Here is a 21,738-nt window from a genome sequence, read left to right on the forward strand (position 1 = left end):
CCTTGTGGTAAACAGCAGAGAAACAGCAAATGGCTTTTATTCTCGTATAGTCAAAAGGAACCAGTCTTTGTGGAGAGCTGTTACTCAGGTTCTCATGATTTCCTCTTTGTTGTCAATTTTATTGTGCCTTTCTTCAGTGTGGCCAGTAGGTGCTTGGCTGGGACACGCCACACAGCTCTGGGTGCAAAGAGTTTGCAGCTAAGCCCAAGCTTCATGGACACGTGGGAGTATGCAAAAATAAGAAAACTGTGCTCCCTGTCCCAGCACATCATCAGGGTAAGGAGGATGCCCAACTGCCCAGAATCTTCTCCAGTTCTGTTTCTCCTTACAAAACCTCTAGATGGGCTCTGCCTAAGTACGGGGTATAGGCATTAATCACAAATTCTACTGCAGATTTAGAGCAATGATACACAAAAATCTCATCTTAGACAAAAACTTCCTAAACAACATAATTTTGTTTTCTTTCTCTGCATCTGCTGTAGGCTATGAAGCTCTTCAGAGAGGAGAAGGAAAATAGGGCAGACAGGATTTTGGAAGAATGAGGCTGGGGAGACATGCAGACTAAAATCTTAATTTTTGCATCCGTTGCTTTGTCTTCTTTTTTTTTTTTTTTTTTTTTTTTTTAAATTTTATTATTATTTCATGGCCCTTTTAAATTGTTGCCATCATATAGTTTGTGTCACCCTGGAAAGCATCCTGACAACTTCCACTGTGCTGGAGGCTGATTAAAGTCTATGGTTAATTTGGGGATAAGTGCTCATGGAATGAAAAGACAAAACAAAAGATAAAAAATTGTTGAGCTTGTCTGAGGAGAATAAAGCGACTAAATCCGTCTTGTAAAGATAAGGTAAAGGAATAGCAGATGGCAGATTTACACTTGTATGTTGGTGCCAAGTATTGCCTCAAAAAGGGTCTGGTGATGGAATTGTTTTTATGCTATGATAATTAACAGAATGCATCTTGCCATGAAGAAATCCAGAAGGAGACACAGAAAAGCAGTACAATTAAACATTCTCTTTATTGGGGCCTTGCTCCGAAGTGGCACAAGTGATAAATCTGTTTTCTGCTGACAGTGCCCATCAGTGCTGCTAATTAAAAGACCCACAGTCACATTTTACACTTTTATTTGGATTTAGATCAACAACACATATAAGATACTTTGGTCAAACACAAGAACAGGTTGCTATGCCGCTCTTTCCCGGCTGCAATAAACATAGTAAGGTGGAAAAAAATGCTGGTTCTCCTGGAACACCGAATGTAAATCTTGGATTGGCACATACAGCTAGTAAATACATCGTATGCACTTAGCACTTTAAAACAGAATTGCACATGCAAGATGTAACCAGGCTATTCAACACCTTCATTGTTGTCCCTGTACTATTTTTTTTAATGCTCTCTGCTTGCCTTTTTCACAGAAAGAAAGACTGTAATTTGCTGCTCTACTCAGTATTTCAGTGATTAGGCTGGTGATTTTGACACGTTCAGCAAAGGTCACATTGAAGTCCTTCCTGACAAAACTGGCATCTCCTCTATAGCTCAGCTCACTCCATTATGCACTGTAGGCAGCAATGGAAATCCACCAAAGTGAGGTGAGAGGTCTGCCTAAAAGCTGACAAGGAGAGGTTAATACCAAGCAAAGATACAGTAGAGGGACTGGCGTGAATGCAGCTCTTACAATATCAAGAGTAAATACTACTACCACACAAATAATGACATATCAATAATATATTGTACAAGCTTATACAGCAACACATGTTGATTTGCAACATTGTACAGTTTAAATCTAAAGTGCACAGCCTCAATCTGAGGTGACAAAACAGTACTATCAATATAATAAAGGCAACACAATTACAGACACAATTTATTTCCTTCTTACTTCATGTCCTCATGATATTACATTAATACTTCACTTACGTATTTTAGATGAAATTAAAACCACATTGCACTTCTTATTTTCTCTTCAAGTATTTTAGAGCCAGCAAAACCATATTGCTTTACAAACAGAAGTTGGTCATTTAGGCTAAGTTAAACCAAAACTTCAGTAGGGTTATAAATAGAAAGGCCTAAGCCCCATAATTCCTACCAACGTTTCTAGATACTGAGGGGAAAGAGGATAAACTTCAGCTGCCATCTCGGAGTCACCACTAATGTTAAAGAATGGTGCAGCACATGAATTCTGCAAGAACTGTGCCTGTGAAGGCCAGTGAAGCTCCGTGTGGACTGTTCTAGGCAGATGTAAACTAAGCTCATTTTTTTTTCTGCAATTTCAAAAGCCATGGCAAACAGGGATGTAGTCCAGTACTGGGAGAAGCCTCTGACAAAGCAGTTTGTTACTTATGCTCCATCACTGTCATTTGGACTATAGCCACGTTTAGTTTAGGCCTTGTCCTGCAGACCTGTACATCTGTGACAAGTCTTTACCCTCTTAATGTAGCTTTCTTTAGAAAGAATTTCAGTCAATTTGTATTTTCAGTGTAGCTTTGCACTGCTCGTAGAGGAAATTGTTACGACATAAGCATTTATTCAGACACATTACTATTTTGGATAGGCTTTTTCACCACAGGACAAAGAAACCATCCAAATACAACCTTATTTCAGTCTTGGTTAGCACTGTATATTGATTGTGCGTCTGCTTAGTTAGGCCAAGTGGGAAACGTAATTAGGAATAATAGCATCCTATTGTTGTACTGTAATTGATCTTATTAAGTGGTTTTAAGAGCTGCAGTACTCTTGAGGTTTTTTCAGTAATCAATCCTGGAGATCCACAATCCATGCGACATGGAGAAATGAGGTATGGGTACCTCTTCAGAATGTATGTGGGCTTATGGTTTAAACTAAGCAGTAATAAATATTTGAGGCACCTCCAGCAAAAGAAAAAGAATTCTAGTTAATTTTCAGCTTCTGTCCTTGCAGTTTTATAACCCATATAAAATAAAAATATATAGTTTACAAAATAGGATTTTTTTCATATATATATATTTTTCCTTTTGTAAAACTATACCTATTTAAATACATTTGAAATGTTGCTATAGGTAAATTAGAAATTCTTTTCTAATACTACGAAAAAGGCAAAATACTTTCACTTTTAAACATACAGCTTGTATACTCTGTTTCTCACTACCCCCTCCCCCTTCCCTCACTTTGATTTTGTCACCATTTTGGGCAAATTTTGCATCACTCAGTCTGATTGCTTTTCATTTGAAGTAGTCAGTGTTAAAATTTGGGGTAACAGTTTAAGTATCTTCTGTTCTTCCTTATTTGTTTCAATGCAGCTTTTTGTGCAGCTAATTATTAAAGAGGTATTCTAAAACTCAGGAAAGGACTTTAAAGGAGCCATGTTTCTTGATTTTAAACTGTACTCTACTCCAACGCCACAATATAGAAATAGATTTACTTTGGAACAAACTACAAATACATTCGCACAGTTTGTGACAACTTAATTGTCTACTTAGAGGTCCAGGAACAGACTTTCACACCCGCCTATTATAAATCTTGTCCCAGGCGCTCTATTTCATCAATCAGGAAATCAATGTCCTGATGAGTTGCTGCTGGGTTTGAGATGACCATCCGGAAGAAGTTCACTTTGTCTCCCAGAGGCTGATAGCTCACCATGGTCGTCCCATACTCCATCATCCTGGCTTTTATCACTGGTGCCACCTGCAATGGCATAAAACAAAAAGCAGATTATTATTATCAATAATAATGTTATTATTAATAGTATTATAACTAAGAGTAGAGTTTTTTTTTTTTTTTATATGGATGAAGAACTATAAAAAATGTTAAAATGAAAATGTCCAATATTGATGAAAAAGTTAACCTCTATTAAGGAGTAAACGGCTTACTGCAAAGGCATTGGGTTTATCTGGTTTCTTTGCCCAGCTTTTAAAACCATGGGGGAATTTTCCCTCTGCTTTCTCAGTATTGCTGACAGGTAACTGGACACAGTAACTGGTGCTCGTAATGCTCAAAGAATTGTTGCAATCACTTTCCACCTTCTTTTTGTATGCCAGAGTGCCATAGTATTACCAAGCAATTACTACATTTGCTGGGTTTACCAACTGTGGTTTACTATAACCGAAGTTGAATGCACACTCTAGAGAAGAGGCAAACCCAAGGAATACCAAACCTGGAGACCAGAGCATGATGGTGCCAGGCTAACCTGCAGTAAATGACAATGGATGTGTCATTTGCCAGAATATAGCAAAGTGACCTGACCCCATGCTCTGGATTCTCATTCTGGGGCCTGCCTGCCTGTACAGATTTCACTGTTCACCGCACAACATCCTGGGGGAACGCTTCTTACCTTCATAAGGCGGCTCATCCTTTCTTCGTTGTCTTCCATGCTACGCAAGCTGGGAGGTATATACCAGAAGCAGACGTTTGTGTGCTGAGGCTAAACACAGAATAATAATGGTTTATGCTGCAAGAAATGCTCATAATATCTCACTTGCAATTAAACTCATGCCTTTCCCCCTCTCATGCATCATATTGTGACAGCAATCAATGGCTTTCATTACTGTAGTCCGCTGAGAGTCATCATCATTATTAATGCAGAAAGGATAATTTTAGGCAATTTATTCCCAGGATGTCAGATGCGGAAACACATCACCCAGCTGTGCAAATATATTTATCCCCTACTGAGAAGCATCTAGATTTTGTAGGTGCTGTCCCCCCAAGAGGCTGAAGGGAATACAGATAAGGCAAATGTCTATTACAGATAATTTAGAGGCAAGGACCATGTCATTTACTGTTATTACATGATAGCATAATGTAAAATCTGGCCCTGTAAATAGGAGTCACAGGTGGTGCATGAGATAGTCTAAGATTTTTTTGTACATTTAATGAAATTTATTACTTCTCCATTTGATTCAGGTAGCTCCTGAACTAATATGTATGCATCACAGTGCTTTAGCTACTTCAACTTACGTGGGAGCACCAAGTGGAAGGGCAAAATCAGTTGACATTTTCTGTATTTTTTGCAATCTCCAAACAGTTGCCTGCCTCACCGCATTCCTCTTTGCTGGATGCTAAACGCATGAGCTAGAGCAGCCCTGACTGCTGTCAGTATCTTTACATGTCATGAGACTCAGTGGACTAAATTCAGTGATGATGTGTAAGGTGTGGGAAATAAATTACATAGTGGCATGTGGGTATGGGTCTGTTATCTCTGTTTGGAGGCACAAGGGTGACATTTATCCTTGTGCTGTGGAGTACTTAGGGACTGCAACATGGATAGTCTGCACAGATCACCCCAGGTACCTGTGGGGCCCCTGTGACTGCTCACTGGAGGCTGCTGATAAACACCCTTTGCACAACCAACCTTTCAGAGCTACATGGGGCAATGTAACCCACATTCCTAACAGACCCTTGAATTACAAAACTAGAGCTTCTTTTTACTGTTTGATAGCTGGTTCTAATTGTGTGTGTGCTGCTTTACTCTGAGAGTTTAGGTTCAGTGGGGTGAAACTATACAAATGGGTAACTTATGCACAGCTGCCTTATGGGATCCCTACATTCCATAAGGAAAAGAGTTATCAGCACAACAGGTTTTGTTACAAGGGACACTGTTTTTTGCTATGTGCTCTTTGGTTTGAAGTGTTGGTAGCAACCCGGTATCTAAAGCAAGTGCTGCTGACCAACTGGGAAGAAAAAAACAGTTGCAGTACATACCTTTCCATCAAACACCATTTCATACCCTTCTCTGTTCTTTATTTTGTTGTATAGGTATTCTGCAAGTTCCAAGCACTTATCAATTTGTGCTTCAAATCCTGTGGTTCCCTTTAGAGAAAAAAGGAAAAAAAAAAGATGATGTGACTCTCTGTTCTGTGACCAGAAGCAGTGAAAGGACCACGCAGCACTCACCACAGTGCCAGCACAGGTCCTTTCCGAAGTGTCTGTGGGACAGATTAAGGATCTGATTCTGTCAGATGAATGATGCTTTCCTGTGTGCAGTTCATGCACCTATAGGTCTAGCCACTGACGCCCCTAATGCACAATAAGCCCCTGATACTGCTTGTTTCTCAGCAAAATATTGGTAACATTGGTGGTAAAGGGTGGCCTCATCCATAGATTTTGGAGAGAAGATTTTGGGCTGGCAGGGAGGAGTGTCTCCACAGGAAGATGCTGAGTTCCATGCATGGGGAGTCTGGGGCAATTTTTAGAACAGGGGGCTTTAATCTCCAAGAGGTAATGAGCTGGGGCTTTTTCCAAGAATAATTATTTTCAGTTAAACACAAAAACAGAGACCAGCTTGATACTGTGGAAATGCACATTTTGTTCAAATACTGCCCTGCCTCCCTGGTGTTTTTTTCCCCCTTTTATTTTAATTGATGCCACATCAAGTCAGAAGCCATGTTTTTGAAGAGCTCCAGCAAATCCTGCTTTTTCTTCTCTGGCAGAAGTCATAATCCTCTGTCTGTGACATCATAATTGTTCCTGCAGTCACCAGCTGTGATGCTACAAAGGATCCAGCTTTAAGAGGGAGGAAGGGGAACAAACAGCTGGAATAGATAAACCACTTAAGAAACATACATCCTATTTTGTAACATTAATATTACAAGTGGAGTGTGAGATGAGAAAAAGCAGTATAAGACATTGAAAATATGGGGTTTAAAAGAAGAAATGTCTCTGAATAATGGAGGCACGTCCCTGCTAAATCTGTTCTGGCAGTGCAGAACTGACTTAAAAGCTCTGTATACAGAGATTTCGAAACAGGGTAGAACTAGCATAGCCCTGGGAGAAAGGCCTGGAGCTAAAGAGGGACATGTGGCTAAAACCACCTGCTGTGTAGGGGCCCCAGTTAGTACAACAGCTATTCCAACCTCTGAAAATTGCATCCCCTTTTACAGACTCCCACACCTCCAGCCATGCTTGGTGTCTGTCTCAGAATTGTTTTCAGAGTTTTAATGAAGCACATGAGGATCTTTAAATCTTTCTGGAAGTGAAAACAGTGATGTCATCTCCTCTGAAAAAAAAAACCTGAGGCAACTTGACATAATAGATTGAATAAATATATGGAAGAATTTATTTAGCAACATTTTACAAATACAGACGAATTAATCATTAGAGTTGGTGTTTTCAGATTTCCTAGAGAACAGATTTCGATGAGTTTTCCTCTACTTCAAAAGATGACTCTATACCTACTTCATGCAATGAAACTAGGTATTCCAGTCTTGATTTGCCACGTTTAATTTCTGAATGTCATTAAAATAAAACATCTTTTTACTTCCAGAAATGCATATAACAACATTCTTAAGCATATGATTTATGCTGTTAGACTCCTACAGTTACACAAAGCAAATGCTATACAAAGCCATGGAGTTCAAGTTTCAAAATCATGTGTGCTGCTTTGAAGCTAAATTGTTAAAAGTATATAAAAAAAAGGAAAATAATAATGTTCTTTCTTTCATGTTATATATGTGAAATTCAGGTCAGGTATTTCCTAAAATGGTGATCACAGAAAAGAAAGCAGTACCTGGTGTGCATTATTTTAATGCAAACAAGTACACTGCAGGATGTCCTACCTTTGCTCTCCACATCAGCCATAGCTTGAAGACATCAACATGCCGCCCACACTGCAAAGCCTTGTCTCCGGTGTCATAAGACAGGTCGTAGTGCTTATCTTGTTGAAAGAGGTAGGAAGCATGCATTTGATTGCAACTCTGCATCAGCCCCTTATAGAAACAGAGACACAAAAAATTCCTGTCAGCCCAAGTGCAACTACTCTTTTGAGGGTTGCTTTGGGCAAGTGGCTGCCCAGCAGAAATTACAAAACACCCAAATTCAGTGGAATATGTGTCCAAGCGCAAGAGAAAGATCAAAAAAAGGACAAAACCAAACTTGGTTGCTCAGTGGTCTAATTCTTTCACACCTTGTTCAGTGTCCAGGACACTCTGGCAACTGACTCACCAATGTGTAATCCACTCCCAGAGCCAAGGTGTTTTTTAAATGAAGCCTGGATTTTGTGCTTCTTAGCATCATCATGAGTAAGTTCATTTTTGGATCTCACTCTTTATTCCTTCATCTGGTTCCTTTTCCTCCTTTCCTTGGAAGGCGTTCCTCTGGTTGACTCAGACCAAGACAATTTGGTGACTAATGTAAATATTATCACACCACTTTTCTAGTTGCTTTGGTGTCTAAAATTCTGACTGTCATTGATTTTGTTCTTTTTATGTAGGCACAGCTCTTTTCCAAGAAAGATATTTGCGAAGCCCCCAGCTCAGGTTAGATGCCTAAGTGTTACAGAAAGCTTTGAACAGGCAAAAGAGCATATGGCTTTAAACAGACAGCTAGAGCTATTTCTGGGCTGCAAGACATAGTTCAGAAAGTCAGCTTTGTGGGAGGGCCAGCAGGCAACAAGGAGAAGAACCTGGCCCATGAAAGCATAAGGTCTCCTTCAGCTTTTTAAGTGAAAAGCAGAGAGTCATGGTCTGGCTCTCGCGAACTCCTCAAACAAGTTTAAGATATACCTTGTATATCTGTTGCCTAAAACTGCAATTTCCAGCCCAATAAGAAACAAAACTTGGCTGTTTATCAGCAAGTCGAAGCTTTATGTGTAACTCAAAACTGAGACAGTAAAATGAAGGGTGGGGGGAGGAGGAGGAGAACTGGTTTTCTCTTAAACTGAGCCATCTGTTCTTGCCAGAGGTCAAGGATGGTACTGACTTCATCAGGTGGGATTTGTTTCAGGGAACTGACCCTGAGGGCAAATAAAAGTCAGCTTCTCTATTCCTAAGTGCAATCACTTTGTATACAATCTGTTGTACAGCTGTTAGCAAAACAGCAACCAGCTTTTTGATAGCTGGTCTAGTAAGTAGTGGTTGTATAGCAGCTGTCCCAGTAACCGATGGTTTTATGGAAATTACAGGCTTGAAGGGTAATTCAAGTTCTAGTACTGAATGAAATGTCTACTTCTTATTCCAAGAGACCTTAAGTCTTCCCTTTTTACTTTCATGTGCCCCAAAGTGGATATGTGGATCAGAGCTGGATTGAAATATCTGTCATAAAAGTCTAGAAAGCGTAATGATGCTGAGATTCTGGAACTATTGTCGTACTGCATTTATACCACACCGTTCATCCTAAGAGGTTGAGATTTTGCCTACAGCCACCTTTTATGCTACACAGAAGCCAGTGGGGCTACACAGCTACACACCCACAAGTTAACTATAGACATTTTGAAAGCAAAGCCCACAAAACTCTGTAAAGATATTGCAATTGCATCTATCATTTCTGTTTGACAGTTACTTTAATTCCCTTTTGCACTCACAGCTTTGAGTGCACAAGTAGAGGTCTATTTCTCAGCTTCTGTTATAACCTTCATCACATTAGCAAATGCTAACTATGACACACATACGGAGAAAACATACGGGACTGTCTGAAAGAAAATGTCAGAAGGGACCGGAGAAGCAAGTATTTTGGGACATACCTCTTCTCTTACTAGCAAGGCTGAGCACTGCAGTGGGACGCCCATCATCTTGTGCGGGTTCCAGGTCACTGAGTTGGCCCTGGGAGAGCAAACCACACGAAGCTCAGATACTATTCAACTGTGGTGAAACCAGGAAGACATTTAATAATAATCAGAATAACAAACACATAGCAAGACGCACCTTTTTCTTTTTTGTTTTCTGAAGAAGCAAAGCTGAAAGAAATCATGGCTGATTGGGAAAGAAATACCTTCGTAAGGGACCCAGCTCTGGATTGTTTTTGGATGACAATTTTGGCAACTTATCACAAGATAATTGCTCTATGCATTACATTTAATTAGTATTAAACTTTCTCAGGAGTCATTTATACTTCATAAACATAAGGTAAAGGTCTCAAAAACACCCACTTGACTGGTGAACTTCCTAAAGGCACACAGCTGATCAAAGATGAACACAGGAAGCTGGCAGACTAGCAGATTCCCTCTCACTCAGTTCAATTTCAGTAAGATTTTAGTAATTAATGCACGCAAATATTTCTGAAAATTTCTTTACATACTTCTGTGTACTTCTGAGTCTCCGACTCTCTTGGAAAACCTGGCCAAAAGTGATTTTTCTAGTTGCTGTGCTGATGGTAAGTTTTTGTAGCTCTTTGATTTTAGGTTGGCTGCAGTAATGCACATGACTGGAGGACTGGGTACAAAATTACCACAGTAATAAACACAGAACTGATCCACCCTTCTACAGAAGAGCCTGTGCCTGCCTGCCCTCAGGACACACAGATTGCAAAAATAGCTGTCAGCCCAGATCTTGTGAAGAAACAGGGTTCTGTCACAATTCAGGCTGGAGAAGAGACATTTGGGACTGTGGCAAGTGCTGAATGGCAGATTGTCCAGTTGTTTATTGTTGTAATTTTGTGTTATGCTTGACTGGCTATTTGCTAATTACTATTATTACATATGATGATTAGCTGATAGACGTATACATTTGCATCCTATTTGGCAAGCTGTCAAGGATGCACAGTGAATGTGATTTTGTGTAGTGCAACGATTTGAGTTTTGATGGTGTAAATTGATATAAAGGAGTCAACAAGGGCATATAAATGCTTAAAGGACTCAGGATGCACTTGCAGGTAATGTTTTCCTTCATAGGATTTGGAGACAGTTTTATAGATTCATGCTTGTCCTTATCATTTCCTACCAAATTGCTTTCGCTCCTTCAAAGCAAGCAATTCCAAAAGGCACATTGGACACTGCAGCAGTTCTGTGCTTCCTTCTTTGCTATTTAAATGGACTACACAAGTGCCTGATACAAAAATCTATAGGGAACAGTCTTCCACAGGCAACATCTGGCCACTTGGCTTGGCTTTTAAGTATTTGGCAGCTTTTAATCAACTTAGAGTCAGCCATCTGACTACAACACCAGAGCTCACAATTCTGAACATGCATTCAGGTCCACAAATTTCCTTCAATATGATACTTTTTCATTTTTATCCGTGCCTATGCTGAATCAGGCAGAAATTCCTTAAGAGACTTCTAGGTAACAGTAGTGGTATGAGTTTTTCTTGAGCAAAGGGATTATGTACTGTCAACAGCCAGATATTAATTATCTGCCTAAAACTTTTAATTTACCCTAAGGTCACAAATTCATCCCAATTGCATCCAGAAAAAAAAATAATTAAATAGTAATATCCCACTTTTCATTTGTTTTTCATCAGTTTTTCTGGTCTTCAGCCATCAGTATGTGCTTGAAGAAATTGATGACTGAGAGAAACAGTGAAGAAAAGAAGCTACATGCATCCACAGATGTTTTTTTAAAGCATTCACCAAAGTAACTGCACACCAAGCACCTAGGTGATTTTTTGACTGTGGATCACAGGCGGAAAAAAAAAAAAGTTTTCCTTTAGAGTTTCCAAATGGACGACAGGAGAAATTCAAGACTGGCAGAATTTGGTCCTCGGCCAGTATTAAAAACAGACTGAGGTGCATTCACTAGCCAGGCACAGCTCCGGGAAGGATGCCCAGACCCTACATGGGAGCGCTCACTCAGCTGCAAGCATGCTTTTCTCATGCAGCTGTCAACCCCTGCCTGAGACTCTGAGAGGGGAGCACCAGAGTGCATCTCCTGGTGGTGGCCAGACCTATCTGCACCAGACACCAAGAAGCACACCACATTCTTCAGGGTGCTGTTGAAATCTGCTGTGCAGGGACTGGAGAGAATCGTAAGGATAGCCCTGCAGTTCCCCTGCCTTTGACAGTATTTTTTCTGGACTGCCTGTTACCAGAAGGATGGGAAAACTCAGAGCAAGAGTGCTTCATTTAATGGTCCCTTCTTGTCCCTTCCTCCCCTATCAAACATAACTCCACTTCTCATCTATCCAGACCTGTAATGATTGAGTTGTACCATGAAACAGGACTGCCCATAGAAATCAGATCTAGGAAATCTCTTCTAGAGGTGCCCACATTAGAAATCTAGACAAACTGAAGTGAGCTGCTGCGTCCATCAAACAGGGGAACAGGACTGGAAATGACAAATCTCATTAATTTGCCTGCCACGTGGAGGTGGTGCTTACCAAACATTGGAGGAACTCCAGTGGTGTTCAGGATCTAAGGCATACCGCTTGGAAAATTCTCTAGCATAGACTCAACCTGACCTTCTCACGCCAGCAGAACTTGGTCAGCAAATTTGGAGGCAAACTTTTTTTCAAACCCTATCCTCACAGGCAGCTGTGTAGATAATGCGATGGATATTTGGATATATGTCCTTTTTGGGGAAAATATGTTAAGTTTGGAGTGCTGGAGGCAACCTTAATGAAAGCATATCAAATTCGTAGAACCACTGGCTGCTTTCCAAATTTTGCATGTGAGATACATGAGAATAGGAACAGGATGAGGAAGTTGATTGTAATTTTAATTGGCAATTTGATTTAGAGATAAAAAAGGCAGGAGGGAGTAATAATTTAATCTCAAGCAGCATGAACTTCAGAAAATAAACAAATGTGAGAAGGACTCCATCTAGCCCAGAATACTATCTCTAGCAAGTGGCCTAAATAGATGCCTGGGAACAGGGTAAAACAGGGCAAGCATATACAAACTTCCTCCAAATACTCTGAGTCCTGACGGCTGTGGCTCACAGGAGTCCTAAATGTTTTTTCTTTGATCTTAACATCCTATGGCAAGGAAATCAACTAAAAGTTTCTGGCAGTTGTTTGTAAGTTTAAGCGCAGTCTTTGATGCTGAACTGCTTTGCCATTGTTTACACTCATCTGTGTGTATCTGTAATATTGATGGGCTTACAACTACAACTGTGTATATCCGGACACAGATTTACTGAGGGGATGTTGTTAGCACAGCTGGGTGGGGAGCATTCTCTCCAAAAGTGGCAGGGCAGTGGGTGGTGACTGCCACGGCACCTGTCCAACAAGCAGGTGCATCCATACATAGACCTCAGCATGCAAACCCTCCAAGGTGCATGTCTTAGAGAAATTCAATTGCTCATTAATTTTGGATAGTGAATCAGAGGATGCTGTAGAAACCACTCTGGACTGCAGATTGTATGCTGGAAGGAATAAAAATGCAAAGAAATGCCTGCTGTTCGTACTGCAAAACAAAGTGCCGCCACACTGCAACACTGAACAAAAGGCACTTAGCAGTGCTATTTCAACTGGAAGAACAGTTTGCATAATTTCTTCCTACTGAATCCTGGAGATAACACTGGCTGATTTTTATTTGTATTTATAGACATTGCTATGGTAATCACAAGTCTGTTAAAACATACTTAATAAATGTGTTTAATTAATGTTAATAAATCATACCTTTCAACACCATTTAGCTTCCATTTGTGCTTTCTTGACATCAGCAGCCCGCCACCCCATGCTCCCTAGAAGGCAAGATACATCATCTTAATGGGAAGATACCTCTGCCTTGCTCCAGGATGACAGCTGTGAGTTCACATCACTTTGGGGCCCTTTTATCCTTGCTGATGTGGCAAAATGTCCAGGCAGATGGAGCCTGGGGCATCCCCTGCACTAACAATTCTCTTCCAGCAGTGCAGAAGCAGCATTTCACAGCCCCTGGTTGGCGTGTACCACTAGCTACCCCCTCCTTCACCAATGCCACTGCCGCATGGGGCTGCCCCACACCATAATTAATGATGTGCAGAGCTGCTCCTGGGCAAGCTGCTTTCTCCCTTCTACTGTCCAAGTAATAACAAAACAAACTGGGATCTCAGCTCCTGTGGTGAGTCTTCATTGTATTTCTGACCTGCATGCCTTCCCCCCATTTGCTTTTGCTCACAAGAGATTTGGGACAAGTAGACACTTTATGTGACTGAGAAGTAGTTTAAGCAAACGTGAATTCTTCCTTTGAATTGGGATGATTTTGGCTGACACAGTAATCCAAAAGCAAGATACCCAGCCCTATGGAAATTCAATTGCCAAGCCTTTTTAGAGAAAGGTTTTGCAAAAAATGACACAAAACCAATTCTAGGGCTGAAAGATGATTCTTCCAAAAGACTTATTGGCATGAACCCAGATAAAACTGAGAAAAGCAGGCAATCTGATAATTTTTACTTTTTTTTTTAGCATTTCGATTTATCTGTTCAGCAATTTGGGGTACTTTACTCCAGAAACAAAGCAGCCTTTTTCTTATGCATTTATTTTGCAGCTGCTGCAGAAGCTGAGCCTGTGCGCGGTATAGTTCTTATGGATTTCTTGTATTAATGATACTTAGAGATAAAACTGAAGGCCAAAAGCTCCCAAACTAGGTCACCTATCTTAAGTGTCCCAGTTGCTAGAAGCACTGCATAGTCACAGCTCCTATAACGTCCCCCTGTCCTGTGCCTTTCAGAGGAGTGGGAAGTCAGTGCTTGGAGAACAGACTTAATTACAGGAACCAAGTAAAAAAAAATCTTTTTGTACAAACTAATAAATTCATGCAAACATGTCTTGTAATTGTCTTCCACCCCACATAAGATGACACTTACATCCACGTGCATCCAGATTTTGTATTTCTTGCAGATATCTGCAATAGCTATGAGTGGATCAAATGCCCCATACACTGTTGTCCCAGCTGTGGCACTCACTAGGAAAGGAACAAATCCCTACAAGAAAGCACAGAAGCATTTGGCAAAGTCAGACTGCAGCAGCCCAAACTCTTCTTGCACCGCTGGAACTGGCATTGCTGGGATGGCTGCCTCCACAACGAGCCCACAGGTGTCTCCTAGAGGTCATACCTGCTATATTACAGCTTTTTTTCTTAATTTATATGCCAGTGATATTACAGTTTCTACCTTAAGGTGGCAGCAAACTTCCAAACCAATACCCTCCATTTATTTAAGACGCATGAGACAGGTAAGGGCTCAAAAGAACAGATCTGCTCTGTACCACCTGCCTGAAACAAAAAGGTTTGCTCTGTGCAGCGTCACATAAAAACAAAGCCTCGTCCATAAGGCACCACAGTGCAAGAAACCTCTCTGGTGGATTGTGCCCAGCACTGTGCTAGAATTATCCTAGAGAGAGTCCAACCATGCAGTGGCCCAGTCCTGTCAGGGGGAGCATCTCCTCCAGGGGTGTCTCCTGGGGGCACTGGGCAGGGGAGAGGTGGGGCTTACCTCGCACACAGTGAGGAGACAGCTCTTCTGAGGAGACAATTTCCATGGAGCCCAGGGACCACCTCTTGGACTCCCGCTGCTAAACCCTGTGCTTCACCGAGTACACACTGTGACCCGGCTTTTGCACTGTAAGGTCTTGAGTATACAGCAACTCTCACCAGTGTTTTATTCTCAGTTCATTAGTTGTTCTAATTTTGCCTTGTTTTTTATATACTGTATTACTTTTATTAGACAAAGTGAGCTCTTAATGAAAATTTGTGTTATTGCGCTTTTAATACTGTGTTTCTAATGACTATTTAGATAAAAATGGTTGAAGGAACAGAGCCAAGTCCATTGCGTACTGCAATCTGATGTTTTAATTCTAGCTTCTATTAACGAACACATACAAAAGTAGTGTACTTTAGAGAGTATGTGGATCTGAGTTTACCTCCCATTGATTTGGTGACTCTGTGAGAAATATTTTCAGTGCTTTAAAGTACATGTGAATTCCCCAGATGATTTCTTTGTTTTTGCTAATATTCAGCTGGGGAATTGCATCAGAGGCTGATAAAATGAAAAAGGGAGATGTTATGCAGAAATACCTATAAAAAAGCCAAAGAGCTTATGAAGATTATGAAGTAGCTCTAAACGTTTTTTCTCAGCAACTCTTACCTTCCTAATTACCAGCTCACATTTCCAAGAAATACATCAAAAGTTAATGGGTAAGCCTATGTTATTTTACCAAGAAAGCAAATGCTGTAACATTATTATTATTGTTGTCGTTTCTTTCTTTTTTTTTTCTTTTTTTTTCTTTCACTCTTCTGTACTTTTTTTTTTTTTTTTTAAAAAAAAAAAAAAGCAGAAATACTAGTAAACTTACTTTTTGTTTGGCTTCCAGAATTCTCCTTTCAAGGTCTGATGGGATCATTTTCCCTCTGGGACAAAAGAAAGTTATATTACAATTTTGATCCTGAAAATCAGCTTTTGCTATTACTTCTTCACTTCACAGTAAACCCCAAAAAAGGAACAAAGTGATTTCTTTGCCCATGGGTTATGCAACATCGAAGAACTCAGAAAGACACTGTCCATTAGTCTATGTGTTTAGCCGGCTTATTCTGTCAACCAGTTTGCATCAACACAGTGATGGTTACTGAGAGAAGTTATCTCAGGGCCACCCCCTATTAAAGACTGCATTAAATTACAGCCCTGGGAATTGCTCCCAGGCAGGGGCTCAGCCCAGGGTCCCAAGATGCTTGCTGGGTGCCAAGCACCACAGTACTTTTCAGCAGGCACAGCAAAGGCCAGCAGAGCTGCATGGCGATGAGAAGAATCTACCAGTCCAGACACAGTGCACTGCCAAGCCCTTCGTGCTGGCTGTATACTGTATTTCCAACACATTTAGCGTGAACCATTTACCTGAGATTCGGACTCAGTGGTAAAAGGCTCGACGGTTAATTTATGAAATCCTGCAAGTGAATTAAGTGCAAGGTAAAACAGAGCTAATATTGAATGCTGAGGTTAAATTTCTCTTTGCTTTAGCCACAAGCAAGACAAGCTAAGAAAGAGTACACATAATGGCAATACAAACATGACAGCTCCCCACATTACAGGAATAAACTCTTCACTGGGTTTAAGTGTTGTCCATTTAGATTAAAATATATATACACTGAAGGACTTCCTCATTTCTTAGTACAGCTAGATGTATTTTTCTTTCATTAAATGGCTGATTTCCTGTTGCTCTAAATAAAAATGAAAAACTTCTGCTAGAGCTTGAAATACCAGTTTTAGGAAACAAATAAAACTATGAGTTTTAGTTTTACTTTTGCATTAAAAAATGGTGCTTTCACAGTATCTGGATGGATGTAAATAAAACAAAATATTATTAATTTCTCATAATAAGATACTAAGATTGACAAGTTTTAATCCTTACACACCTCACAATACATCAGTAACTGTTTCAGTAGAAATGGGTTTGCACTGCTGGATTTTTTGCACAATCTGTCCTTCATTTTACTTACTCAAAACACTTTAAGAACAATTGAAACTAGAAAAGCTCTACTCTAAAAATTAGCCCTGATTTTGTAATACAAGTTCAAAGTATAAAAAGTACTGAACTCATTCTGAGTTCCCTCAATTACCTGTACAGATTCAGACAAAAGCACTAATTGTCTCGTTTTCAAAAACTGCTTCTGGGTCTGTTATGGGAATAAAGGAAAAAAAAAAAGCATGCCATGGAAAGGTTCTGAATTCCTCCTATAAACATAGTTTAGATATTGGTCTTTAATGTTTTCTAGTTTATTGAGGATGTGCACAGAAGAAAACACAAAGCTGGGCAGACCCCTTCACTGCCAAAATTTGTACCAGGGTAAGTGATCAGCTAGCTCCTGATCATACTGAACATGTGCAGGAACTCATGGTCAGGTGAGTGCAATGTCCAAGCAATGCCAAATTTTACCAAGAAGCTAGCAGTAGGCTTTTTGTCTAGTTCCACACAACCCCCTGCTCCAAATCTAGGAAACGGCCAACAAAATTGCACGGCATTTTCTTGTGCTGTCACCTGAGCGCAGATGACCTGAAAGTCTTAAAATGCACTGAAAAATAATAGGTTTTGAAGTACTGAAGTACTTCAGTGTTGAAGTACTTCAAATTAAGTCTTTATACAAACTTCACCCAAATAGCATAGCATGGGGGTTATATGAGATGTTCTAGGCAGCATCAGAAGCAGGAGGGCTACTGGGGAAGGCTGAAGGGACTCAGCAGCAAAAGGACGCTGAGGATGGAGACTGCTGGTGTCGAAGTCTTCTCATCGTACCCATGTCTGTATACAGCCTTCACTGCTGCCATATCAGACAAGTGTTCTGATGTCAAAAATGCAGGTAATATGCTATTACTATCAATACATGTGTGTGGTGATGAAAGAGGCAATGGAAATGTACAGTTGCCCAGTCTAGGACATGAGCAAGAACATAATTTTCTGCATGTTTTCATGGCTGAAATTTACCACACCTTTACATAGTTGCATTATACAGCAAAACCAGGCAAACTTGGTGGGTGTGGAAAAGATGGGGAAGAGAGGAGCCACCAAGAAGGATGTTTGGTCTTGTAGAAATGTCAAAAAAAATCTCATGGTGCTTCTTCACCCTCATAAAGGTCTACAACTTCATCAGCCCACATCCTGCACCAACAGCCTGCTCTGTCATGGTGTAACTTCCTGGGATTTGGTGAGAAATGCAATAATCCTAGTGCTTATTTCAGGATGGGTTGGATAAACATTGTGGTCTTCATAAAAAAACATCACAATGAATTTGCACAAGAAGAAAAGGAAGGCATGACTTCATTTATTCAAGTCTGTCTTTAGTGAGTAGAAACAATCAGAGATTTACTTTGATGTGTGTTGGTTGTATGGAGGTTGTCATTAATTCCTCTGCAAGGTGTGTTCAGTCTTTTGTTAATAAAGAGATAATAAGTCCACAAGTCAATGTGCAGGCACTATGATTAGCACTGTAAATTGCTTAGTTGGTGCTTTCCTTTTACAGTGGGAGTAGAGCATTTTAACTGCAGTAAAACCTTCAATTTAAGCTAGAGCCATAAATAATTCAGTACCTTGCAACAATATTTGGAACTCATAGTAAGAGTATACTTTACTGAAAAGATTCTCAGTAGAATTGATAAATACTTTCAATTATTTTTTGTCCTGTAGAAAATGTGCTTTCCCTTAAATTGGAAATCTTCAGCTAATCATGTTGATTTTGTTAACATTCCTTTACTTTCACGAAATGGGTTTTCAAAGAGAATTGAAACCTTTTACGTGAGTGAGCTAAGAAGTTATTTACAACCAATTTTATAGTACCTATGGGAACTGTAGGTAGCTTGCTGGTCTACTTCTTTCCAGGGGCCATTCCCTGGTTGGCCTATGCTGCCCATGATGCTGGGAAGACCCTGCACTGAACAGACTGTACATCCCACTGCAAGGGTGTTTCTGATGACTTGTAGTACAGCTGAGAAGGATGGCGAGGGCATGAGGTGATAGAATTACATTAGCAAAGGCTCCTCAAGTTTTCACTCCTTTAAAAAACTCATTTCAGCTCATTTTGTTGGTTCAAAACGTGACAGTATTTAAATGCTACATTTTCATCAAAACCTTCATGGCTTCTTAAGAGAATGTGTAAAGAATGATTGCTAGTTTGACTTTTTGTTTCACTTCAGGAAAAAAAAAGAATATCAGAAATCCTTGAGGAAGGAACTTTAAGATTTTTGATGAGCTCCAAAAACTGATTCATACAGATGCTTACAGACAGAGCCAGCTCCTTGAGTGGGATAAATCAGCGTAACACTGCTGAAGATGACAGCCCTACAGTGAGTTATATTAACTGTTGACTGTATCCTATATGCTCTCTCTGAGCTGAGTACCTGATGATCCTCTTCTATGCACTGATAAAAGGAGTAGCATCTTTACTTACCTTTCATCACATCTAATCAGAATCACACTATCTGTACCAATACCCAAGGCTGCAGCTCCTTTCTTCACAGAAAAGTGACTCTGAAAAAATACATTTTATTATTATTTATTGTTTTTATTACTATTTCTTATCCAATTTAGTATAAAACACTACAGTCTTGCAAGCCCTTCAGCAAGATGTTCCACACAGGCAGTAATTCTAGTCATAGACTTTTTTGAAACTGATCACTGTAATTTCAGGCTTCATAAGGGGTCACTACAGTTGATTAGAGAAACAGCAACCACTCTGATCTAGACTTACTCCTGGAGTATTAAATACACAGTTGTGGCTGGTGATGGATCCAAATTTTGTCCTTGATGTGTATTTGCACTGCCTATTGCTGGTATATATTCAGCAATGTACTTGATTCTCTGAAATAAAAACTTCTCCCCTAGAGAATTCATTTGGTTTGTGGCATCAAGAGTGATGAGCTTCTGCTATGTAACTTCTGGCCAAATAACATACAGAGAGAATTTAAGAGAGGGATCTTAATTGTGATCTCATGCCAGTGAAAGCTAGTAATAACTCCCATTAATAAACAGAACTATTGCAGTTTAAAATCAGGACCGGGCTATTATATTAGTAAGACTATTAGTTAATCTGTATGTACAAGAAGAAAAGTGGAAACTATATTCTGGTGTGCAAGTCAGCCTAATTTTCTCTAGCTCAAAGGACTTAACTCCTGTTGGTCTATAATTGTACCTAAAACCCTAGTTATTATGATAATGAAATAGTTTTGTATCAAATTATACCACCAAGAATCATATTTTCTATTAACTCAAATAGAACTGTAATGATATTGTCCAAAGCCATTTTAACTACAGATTATCAAACATCAGGAAAAAAAAAAAGGAAATTATTCTTTGTACTACAGTAGTGTTAGCTCAGAAGGCTTCAACTATAGTGCAATTGTATGGAAAGAGCTGGGCTCGACGGTTGCATCTGCTTTACCTAAACGCCTTGAAGTCAAAAGGCCTTCACAACATGCTTAAGAGCTCCATATGATTATGGAAACTTTGAGAAATTAATGTCAAATCTACATCAACTTTAAGACAGAGAGGAAGAAGAGTAGAACTGCAACATGCCTTCAACTTATTAAGTAAAAAAAATCACTGTGCTTTAAAAATGACTCGGGTAATTTTCATTAACAGCCCTGACTACTCTCGTTAAGGTTGCTCCTTATTCCATACTAGTTAAAATAGATTTATTGCTGTAATTCATTTTCCTAATAGAAAATAGAACTATTCAAAGTGCCTTAAAAAAGGAAATATGGATTTGAATGGTTTACTACAAGGAAGAAAATTAAGCCCATGTGCTCAAAGGCATCCATTGGAACATGGCCAAGCTCAGCTGCCTTGCTGAGAAGTCTCATGGCACTGCTAATAGAGCACTGGGAATAAAATGAATGTACTGCTGATATCTCAGATGCCTGAAGGCTTTTTACATGCTGAAGGGAATTCAGTGGTCAGGAACCAAAACAGGTTTAGAGATAAATTGGGAAGAAATACACAAGTCTGTGGATGGAAGGGTAATGCAATTATAATTTCTAAACAAACTTTGAATATGAAATTGCTCAGTCTCTGTACACAGGCACAGATATATGTATGCGGTTACATTTTTGTGTTCCAGGGTGACATTGGAGGAATCACTCCAGCTGCCTGAATGGCTATAAAAGAGCCAGGAGGAAACTTAATGTGAAAAAAAAATGCAGTTTTAAGAACAAAAAGGCTTTACTAATGATGATGATTATTGAACTTTGTTTCAGTGCTCCTGGGACAATGCTGAAAATTTGGGTGTATGCACAACTAAAGGCAGACATAGAAAAATATACAGGTGTAAGAGAAGGAAAGATCTGTGGAAATAATCCTGGTTACACAGAACGTCTGACAGATTCAGGGGGAAGAAGAACATTAAATGTAACCGATTCTGGAATATGGGGGTCACAGACTGCTCAGCCCTGCGAGGAAGTGAGCTTGAACACGGTTGCTTATTACACAGCCATGATGGAGTTAGAGCTGAAGTCCTATGGTGGGAGAGCCAGGGCCACAAAGGGAGGATGGGACAGACTGCTTGATGCCAGTCCTGAATCAAAGACCAGGCAAGAAGAAGCAGGCAGGACCAGTTTCACCCCTGTCCCGTGCTTGTCAGAGACAGGAGGATGTGCGGGTGGGAGTGGGATGTCATCGCATTTTCCTTCTTCCTTCAAGCACCCTTGTGCTGCAAAAGGTTGG

The 21,738-nt window shown here is 40.0% G+C and overlaps 2 protein-coding genes across 2 annotated transcripts in view; one reads left to right on the top strand and one right to left on the bottom strand.

The window, feature by feature from the left end:
- The window catches only part of LOC137852211 (uncharacterized), a 143,668-nt gene that overhangs the window by 55,676 nt on the left and 66,254 nt on the right, over positions 1-21,738 (top strand). The gene's annotated exons all lie outside the window — the stretch shown is intronic.
- The window catches only part of GAD2 (glutamate decarboxylase 2), a 38,075-nt gene continuing 17,336 nt past the window's right edge, over positions 1,000-21,738 (bottom strand). The window contains exons 8-16 of the mRNA XM_068673684.1: positions 19,469-19,548; positions 15,889-15,943; positions 14,403-14,519; positions 13,234-13,298; positions 9,425-9,503; positions 7,524-7,673; positions 5,671-5,778; positions 4,304-4,393; positions 1,000-3,657 (exon numbers count right to left, since the gene is read on the bottom strand). Of these exons, the coding sequence (XP_068529785.1) occupies positions 3,484-3,657; positions 4,304-4,393; positions 5,671-5,778; positions 7,524-7,673; positions 9,425-9,503; positions 13,234-13,298; positions 14,403-14,519; positions 15,889-15,943; positions 19,469-19,548 (918 nt within the window). The 3' untranslated portion in view covers positions 1,000-3,483. The remainder of the gene's footprint in view (positions 3,658-4,303; positions 4,394-5,670; positions 5,779-7,523; positions 7,674-9,424; positions 9,504-13,233; positions 13,299-14,402; positions 14,520-15,888; positions 15,944-19,468; positions 19,549-21,738) is intronic.

The sequence above is a fragment of the Anas acuta genome, chromosome 2, assembly GCF_963932015.1.
Source record: "Anas acuta chromosome 2, bAnaAcu1.1, whole genome shotgun sequence".
Classification (NCBI taxonomy): domain Eukaryota; kingdom Metazoa; phylum Chordata; class Aves; order Anseriformes; family Anatidae; genus Anas; species Anas acuta.